Genomic DNA, 8,519 nt, shown 5'->3' on the forward strand with positions numbered 1-8,519 from the left:
GCGGCCGCGGGGCGCGCGGAGCCGCGGGGCGCTGGCGGTGGGCCCCGCGCCCCGGTGCGGGAGCGCCCGGTACCGAGCGGCGCCGCCCGCACGGCACCCCCGGCGCCCCGGCCGCCATCTTTGGTACGGGCGGAGAGCGCGCGCCTCCCACACACCTCCTGCTGCCGCCGCCGCTGTCACCGCTCCCAGCCCGGGAGGCGATGGAGGGCGACAGCGACAATTGGGAAAAAAAACAAAAAACAACAAAACACCAAGTTTAGTGGCGGTCGCGCAGAGGTGCGGGGCTCCAGCCGCACCGCCCATAGTAAAGATGGCCAGCGTAGCCCCTGGCAGCGCTTCCCCTCGGCTGTCACGGGGCCGTGGGAACCGCTCCCGAGGGGACCCCCCGCCCCGGCTGTGCCCGGGGCCGCCCCGCTGCGGGCTGACCCTGCCCCGACACGCGATCGGCGATCGCTGCACACTTGACACGGACGCGTTTTCATTCCTTTTATCTGAATGTGCGTTGGGTCAGACTCGAAGCCGTCCCGGGTGACCTCCTTCCTCCGGGCGGGCGAGCCCCGCGCAGCACATCCCCTCACGGCCGGGCTGCGGCAGCGCCTGCGGACACCTGTGGTGCGCTCCGTGCCAGCCGGACAGAGGGCACAGGGGGAGACACGGGCAACACGGGCAGAAAAGGGCAGCCCGTCGCTGCCTAGCCCCTTCCTCATTCGCCCCACACTCTGGCAGAACTGCCGTGTCAGAAAGGAAAAGCCTCGGTAAAGCCAGGTTTCTATTCTTGCTCCTCATTTGGCTGTCAAAGTTACTGCCACCCTGTGCGTATTTGGCACTTATTCTGTTAACCAGCTCCAGAAGCACTGATTCATGAAACTGAGGTCAATAGGTTGTTTTTGCCAAAAGTGAATCCTACACTGTTAAGTATTGCTGTGTCACCTCTAACTAAATATTTAAACTTTACAACTTCCTAATCATGCAGTTATTAGTTCAAAGTTTCCCTTCCTTTCCATCTACAAAATGGGAATATTGTACTCAGAAAAATTAAAGCCAAACTTTCCAACTATTTCTGGTGTCGCAGATGAGACGATGCCAAAATTTGACATGTTCATGATGTTCAAGGATCTACAGTCACATGAAGAAAATGGGAAAATTTATGCTCAATATCCGACATAGGACAAATCTAGGTTCTCTAAACTGGACACTCAAAAAATAATCATCACTTACTGAACTCACCACAAAATTCTCATTATTTAAGTGTGTCAGGGATCCTGAAAAGTCAAATTGGAGTGGAAAACACATCCATGCCCTTACTGTTGTTACAACACAGGGTGCAACAGGTCCCCAGATCCTGATGGAGGATTTTGAACTCTATTGAAATGCCAATACTGTATCTGGATGTATAATGGGTGTATCCTCTGATCCATGTTGAACAATTTATTATCCCTAATTTGACAATTTCAGTGCTTAATAGCCAAACTTCTGTTTTGTAACCTAAAAGGTGGGGGGAGGAGGAGATCCCATCACAGGCAAATATAACAACAGTTATATAACTACTGTTATTGTATATAACTGTAGTTACATAACTATATAACACAGCTTGGTCTTGTTGGTTTCATCGCTGTATTCTAAATAATAAAAACATTTTTTAAAAGAATCAAGTTGTAGACTCCCTCATAAATCATTGCCTGACTTCAACAAGCACATAATGATACATAGAGGAAAACAGATATAATACTTTACCACCATCTCTATTTATAGTAATTTGCAACATACAGCTGCATATTACAAATATTAAGCTACAGAGTCCAAATGAGGTACCATCAAACGTTTCTAACTTTTTACCACTTCAGCAAGAGTTTTTCTAAGAAGATTTAACAGCTTTTCACAAAATAGCATGTATGACACCTCAAAAACATCTATCAATAGCACTTTATAAGCTTCCAGCTATTCCCTAGTGCCCAATCATCTGGCTTGTATTACCACATACCCACAGGTTCTATTGTTACTGACATCTTCAAGACATCATCTACCCCTACTACCACCTATCAGTGTATTTTTTGGTCACTTGCCAGAGAATTTCTAGACATCCTGACATCTAAGTGGAGAAACAGCAACCAGGGTATCCCTGGTAAAATGGTCAGTTATCACTTATGGTCATTCATAGACTAACCTAATGCTCATGCCACAGGTTTGACTCGTAGTCACACGTGTACATGCTAGGCAGCCTTCCTGACACCTTCCAAACTCCCTCTGCTTGCATGGGGCAGCTGACCTTGCCTTCATGTGATTTGGCTTCAGAAAACCCTGAGAGAAACATGAAAAGCACAGCTTTTGCATGTAAAAGTATATAATGCCTGATCAGTCTAGCCACAGTTTCTCTCACCTGCTTCTGTTCTTACACAACAGAGAACAATGTGGGTTTCTCCACATGTGATGAACAACTATTCCTCAGGTGATTTCACTACAATGCTTCCTTTCAAGCACAGTATGAATGAAAAATGAACTACACCTCTACCTGATAAAACAACAGGAAAGCACGTGAGAACATTTAAAATTGTACTTTATCGAAGTAGTTCATGAAACTCTGCACTTCATGTATTTGTAACTTGTGTATCTGAGATATAGGCAATCTAGGCCTTGGCACTGGACTAATGTGTTATGTTTTACACCACGAATATTTGGTATAAATCATCTAGTTTACAATATATAAACAAAGAGTTCTCCATTAATCCCCGTATTTCACTCAATTTCTTCAAAGTGCAAAAGTAAGGTTGATCTTCAATAAGCTGCCCACTCTATCTTTGTGAGACAGAAGGATGATCTTTTACATAACAGCCCCAGCAGACATTATGAAACAGGACTACTGAGCAGCAAGTCCACAAATTCTCTTTCAATAACAATATTTTGTAGAGCTTGCAGGTATTTTTTACTATAACAGTGGTTGTTTTGAAAACTTTTCTACAGAGAGATTTTAATATTTTGCAGCATAAAATATGTTTTTTCCCTGTATGGGTTCTACTTGCAAAGTATTAAAAATCTTTTTTTATTATTTTAAAATTTGATAAAATCGTAGCATTTCTTTTCATGCAGCTTCACAGACCATTTAGCTATAGCAGCAAAGGAAAGTCTATAAATCTGCTAAGTCTTCAGTATATTGCAGAGAGCTACGCTTTTTTTCTATCTTATTCTAATCAAATACCATAGCCCTTGAGACAGTTACAGCTGCTTAGTACCACTGAATGTACAAGGAAAAAAACCCTCAACAATCCTGCACTGTAAATGAAACCTCAAGGTAGCAAAAAGCCAGCAAGTAGTTTTATTTTACCATACCCTTCAAGCACGGAACAGCTTTGACTGTGGTCAAACAATCATTATGGAAATGATTACAGTTCAAAATGGAAAAAATTCCTTTCCCTTCCCTGAATTCTGAGTAATACCCAAAGACTTCTCTCCTTCACACAAATGCTTTGATATTATATAAATAATAATATTTTACACTACTATTATACATATTATATAAATAATAAATTGATATTCTAAGAAGGAATTTATGTAAATAGAAAAGGAACAGCCTTGAAAAAAGCAGTGTTCACATTGTATCTGCAAGTTCAATTTACTTTTTTTCAAGAGGATAAGGTTTTCCAATACATTGTCAGCAAATACTAATTAATGACCTTTAGATAGCAACCCATTCCCTGCTTCTGAAACTGGTTTTGTGAAATATTTGTGTACCGTGGCTGTGTAAGTAACTACTAAAATTCAATATCACAACCTTGAATCACAGGCTAGAGTTTTGCTTCAAACATTTCCACATGAAATATACCTCAGCAACAGCAGAGTAAGAAAAGGTCTTGTTCTACAGAATTTCACAGTGCTACACTGACACCATATTCAACTAATTCTATATTCACTCAAGTCTCTTTTCTGGGCATCTTCCTTGTTTGTTTATAAGCAATATCAGTAGATCCAATTAGGTACTTCTGCACAAACGGTTTCATTAGCTGAACAAGAAGGAACTCAGAAATATCAGATAAAAATCACAGGAACTTCAAGACCCAAGATGAAATAGGCCTATTTGCACTGGCTCTCCTCCCACAGGTAATCCAGCCTGCAAGCAGCCCCAGGGACAGGACTAGTCCTGTTGACTTCAGGGAGGCAGCACAGCAAGTCAGAGGTGTCCATTTCTGCAGGATATCAGCAAAAGCTGTTATGTCTAAACCATCATTGCTCCTCAGTATGACTCTTCTGGCCAGGTGGGCTGCAGTAAGGAAAGAAAGAGACACCAGCCATGCTTGTGGTCCAGAGAACAGAGAGCCTTCCCACGACCTCCTCTTTCCTCAGGTTACACACCCCTTTACAGGAAAGCAAAGAATTACTTCAATTAAAAGGATGAACACCCTAACAAGCTTCTCCAAAACAAGAACACAAAACTATGGAAACATGACACATGCTGTGCAAAATCCCACAGGATTACATCAAAGGCTGGGTGAAGACACGTGTCAACCTGAACAGTAATTTGAGAGTTACATATCTGAACAATGGAAACCAGTGCCTGAACTATAAGAGCTAGGTACTTTCCACACTGCAAATCATTCCAGTTTTGGATATATTTCTGTCAAGACACCTTGGAAGGGAAGGTTACTGCTGTTATGCCCTAAATAAAGCAAAATTAGCAAGGTCTGTTGCTAGTGTCTTCGAAAGTATTTCTTTGTCTAATTTCTACAGGGGTCTAAATATTCCTCTGAAGAAAAACTCTACTGCTTTAATTCTGGGAACAAACTCAGCAAAGCGCTAGAGTTTCAGAGCTTTGTACTGAGGACGTTACAAGTACGGACATGAAAAAAGTTAACCTGTATTTGCAGATATAAGAAACTGGAAAGTGAGAAGACTATAAGCCATGAAGATGGAAACTGAAATGAATACAAACGGGGAGCAAGGTGAAATTTAAAAAAAAAGCAGGAGATAATAAAAGAGGAAGAAAACCAATTTACTATATTCTAACTGAAAGCTTTGTCACAGCTAATTTAAAATATTCAGAATCTTCTTCCATTTGCAAAGCATTGATGAAGAAATAAGCTAAATTAAAAGTCAGCTTGTTAAAAAAACTAAAAATGCATGAAATTAGTGATATTTTTTTACAGTCACTAGTATCAAGCTGTCTAAAATATAGTGGAACATTAATGACAAAGGACTGCTTTTGATAACAATTATGCACAGAGCATTTGATAATTTATTTTGAAAAAAAAGAGATGTCTAATAATACCAGAAGAAGAATATTGTACTTTGTACTTCTAGGATAAAGTATTTGTGAAAGTCAATGCTTACACTGTCTTATTGTAGATAAAACTGATTTGTCCAAACAACCAGCCACATCATGACTATTCAATCAATACAGCAGCTGCAGAACAGCCAGAAGGCCATAATGCAGCACGGGGGACTTCACAAGTTTGTTTGCAGAGGGAAAAAATGAACATGCATATTTCTATACAGACATGTACATGTAAATTCAAACATTTCTACAGGGAATGTCCAAATTCTTTAGTAATTGTACCAGGCTGTTAGCAGAAGTCTGGTTGCAGTTTTCACAGACTTCCAACACAAAACCAAATATAAAAGGACACAAATCCTTAGTAATTCTCCTGTAAAGTAACACCTCATGATGTTTCTAGTAAGTTGATGCTGCCACTCGGTGACAAGCCGTTTGCAGTTTTGCAAGCCTATTTTCTGTTCAAACAGTACAGTTGACACACACACAATGATATTCTATTTCACACAGCAGAGATGCAGTCAGAAGCCTGAAACAAGGCAGCACACATTAATGGCCTTGCCTAAAGCCCATTGGTTTGTACTGGGGATTTGCACCCGTCAATAAAGACAATGCAAAACCTGCCTCCCAGCAGATGAATGTCAGCACAACGCATTGTTGAGCTGGGAACCCCAGTTTGGGTCTGGGGCTTTGTGTGCTGCTCACTGGGTGGCAAAAGCCAGCCATCCTATATTGCTTTCAAACAACTGTAGCTTCATGAACCTGGTCAGCTTTGCCTACCTCACGAGGGAGCAATATTTGCTTTCCTTTGTCTGAAAAGATCAAAAGGGCCAAAAGTATGTATCCATGAAACCTCTGTGGTGCCACTTTGAGAGAGAAAATGATGACAAAAAAAAAAAAACAAGGGAAGGAAACGTTAGCTACTGTTAATGAGGTACAGCTTATGTTGCAGAGTACAATTAATTTTTTTTTAATGTCATTATGTCATTTTTTTACACTAAATAGTTTTCATGGTAGCCACAGGAAAGATTTGGGTTGATATAATATAGAAGGATAAATAAAGTACATTGACCATCCATTAGACATGGTCTTCTGAAGAGGCTGGAGAGCCTCAGACCTAGATGTTCAGAACAAGGAATTGTTCTCTACAATCGCCTCTAATTCCTGCTATAACAAATACAATGCTATTAGCTCCCAAAATTTTCCAGTGATTTTTCACTTCTAATCCGTAGATTAAGTGTTTCCAAGCACATGGAGCAATGCTTTGCATTAACAACTGAACCCTGTTACAAAAACAACCAAGTCACGGAACCTCCATCATGCTGGTACTTTCTGTACCGGCTTTTAAGTCCCACCACAGCACTAAGCCAAACACATTCTTACCACTACATTCAAATGAGTGCTGAGGTCTGCCAAATCTAGTCCAACCACCATCAGCTTGATAAATTCAACCTGTGGCCCGCAACAAACATTAATTTTATTGATCACCAGTTAATCATGGTATTTCTCCTCTTATGAAACAGAGCTGGGGTCTATTTACACTTCATCTTGAAATGACTTGCAACAGAATTAGATTACACAAGTTCTATCAACATTTCTCATGTTTTATCATGCCTTGCAGAAGTAGTATTTTCAGTTTAATCAGTTTTTACTGGAGCACGTCACCATGGCCTTTCATTTCACTGTAAAGCAACCTTTAAACTTTTAACTCAGTACTCCAATAATGCTCTCAAATTTCTAATTTTTTTCATGTTTCACGTTAAAATGCCATTTCCCCTAATAAGCTTTATAAATAGAAACATTGCAGTTGCCAGCTTCTTGACCCACCTTGCTTTAAGGTCCATGGAGACAGTTGTTGCTCTTTGACTCCAATCTTATCCTTCTGCCTGCCCTTTATTTGCTTTCAGAGCTCAGTTACATTTTTCCTCTTCTACTACCTGCATCTTAGCTTGTCAACTATTATTAAACTTGAAAAGTCACTCAGCTGCCAAAGAAGCAAGTACCCTGACTTTGACAAATTTAATAGGATTAGCTCTTTCAGTAAGGACATCAGTACCAAAAAGGACTGTTCTCATCTCAGTACTAAAGTACATCTCCTTTATGTTATATTTGAGCAAGTTATTAGTTATCGCCAAGATAATTTTGGACCTCTCAAGCCTTATGTCATTAATCCTCTTCATACACTGAATACTTGGAAGGAAATCAGCTATCTTACAATTATATTCGTGTATTAATAATCCTCAGAAAACAAACCTCAAACTGCACCAACAAAAGCTGCTCTATAGCTCTCAGTACTCAGAGTGCTCATTTTGCCCATGCATCCTGCACTGAGAAACCTTATATTTTTCTGCTATGACGTTTAAAAATAAATGACTTGCGTCTGTGCAGGCCATCAGTCACATGGGATTCAGACAGTGACATTATATAGCAATCACTGAAATGAAGAAGCATAGTAAATCGCGTGGATTCTTACAATATGAAAACATTTTAAAAATACTCCACATGTCCTGAAGAAAATGTAACTGTTAATGTGGATTTTCGGATAACCGAATTCCTATCCAACGGGGACAGAGACCCCCGCACGGGTGTTAACCGGGGCGTTTGGCAGAGATTTATTTCCAAAGGGGAGGCACGTGGGGTGACAGCCCAGGCTGCGCTCCAGCGCCGGGGGCCATCGCCGCGGGCAGCGCTGGGTTTCCCCGCACGGCCCCGTGCGGGTGCTCGGCAGCCCATTGGCACGGGCCGGCCCGCCCGCGGGGCACAGCGGGGCCCGCGCTCCCCGCGCCGCCCCCTCGGCTGGGGGCGCCCCGGGCGGCGGCAGCCCCGGGCTCGGCCGGGCCGGACAGCGGCCCCGGGGCAGAGCGGCCCCGCCGCCGCCTCCACGTGCGCCCGGTGCCCGGCGGGGCCGCCCGCGCCCAGCCCGGCCGAGCACAGCGCGGCGGGACCCTCCCGGCGGACTCTGCCCGCTCCGCAGCGCCACACGTGTCTCGCCCTCCGCCCGGGGGCAGCACCGGCGGCACCAGCGACCCTCCGGCACCCGCCGGGGTTTGTCGGCGAAGCGAAGCCCTCCAGGGCGCCCGTTACCTCAGCTGCTGCTGCTGCTTCTGCTCCAGCTTCAGCTTCTTGGCTTGCGGCTCCCCCGCTGCCATCTTCGCGCTGGGCGGCGTGCTCCGCTCCCCTCGGCCCGCCCGCCGGCCCCGGCCCGCCCCGCCGACCGCGCCGGCACCGCCGCCGGGGGGCGGGGGCGGCGGCGCGGACG

At 43.7% G+C, this 8,519-nt stretch overlaps 1 protein-coding gene across 1 annotated transcript in view; it reads right to left on the reverse strand.

Annotated features, from left to right (window-relative positions):
* Window positions 1–8,464, reverse strand: part of ADK (adenosine kinase) — a 279,602-nt gene extending 271,138 nt beyond the window's left edge. Inside the window, exon 1 of the mRNA XM_017806900.1 lies at window positions 8,345–8,464. Within this exon, the coding sequence (XP_017662389.1) occupies window positions 8,345–8,409 (65 nt within the window). The 5' untranslated portion in view covers window positions 8,410–8,464. The remainder of the gene's footprint in view (window positions 1–8,344) is intronic.
* Window positions 8,465–8,519: the final 55 nt, after the last annotated feature.

This window comes from Lepidothrix coronata, unplaced genomic scaffold (assembly GCF_001604755.1).
Source record: "Lepidothrix coronata isolate B3197 unplaced genomic scaffold, Lepidothrix_coronata-1.0 Scaffold17, whole genome shotgun sequence".
NCBI classification, from domain to species: Eukaryota; Metazoa; Chordata; class Aves; order Passeriformes; family Pipridae; genus Lepidothrix; species Lepidothrix coronata.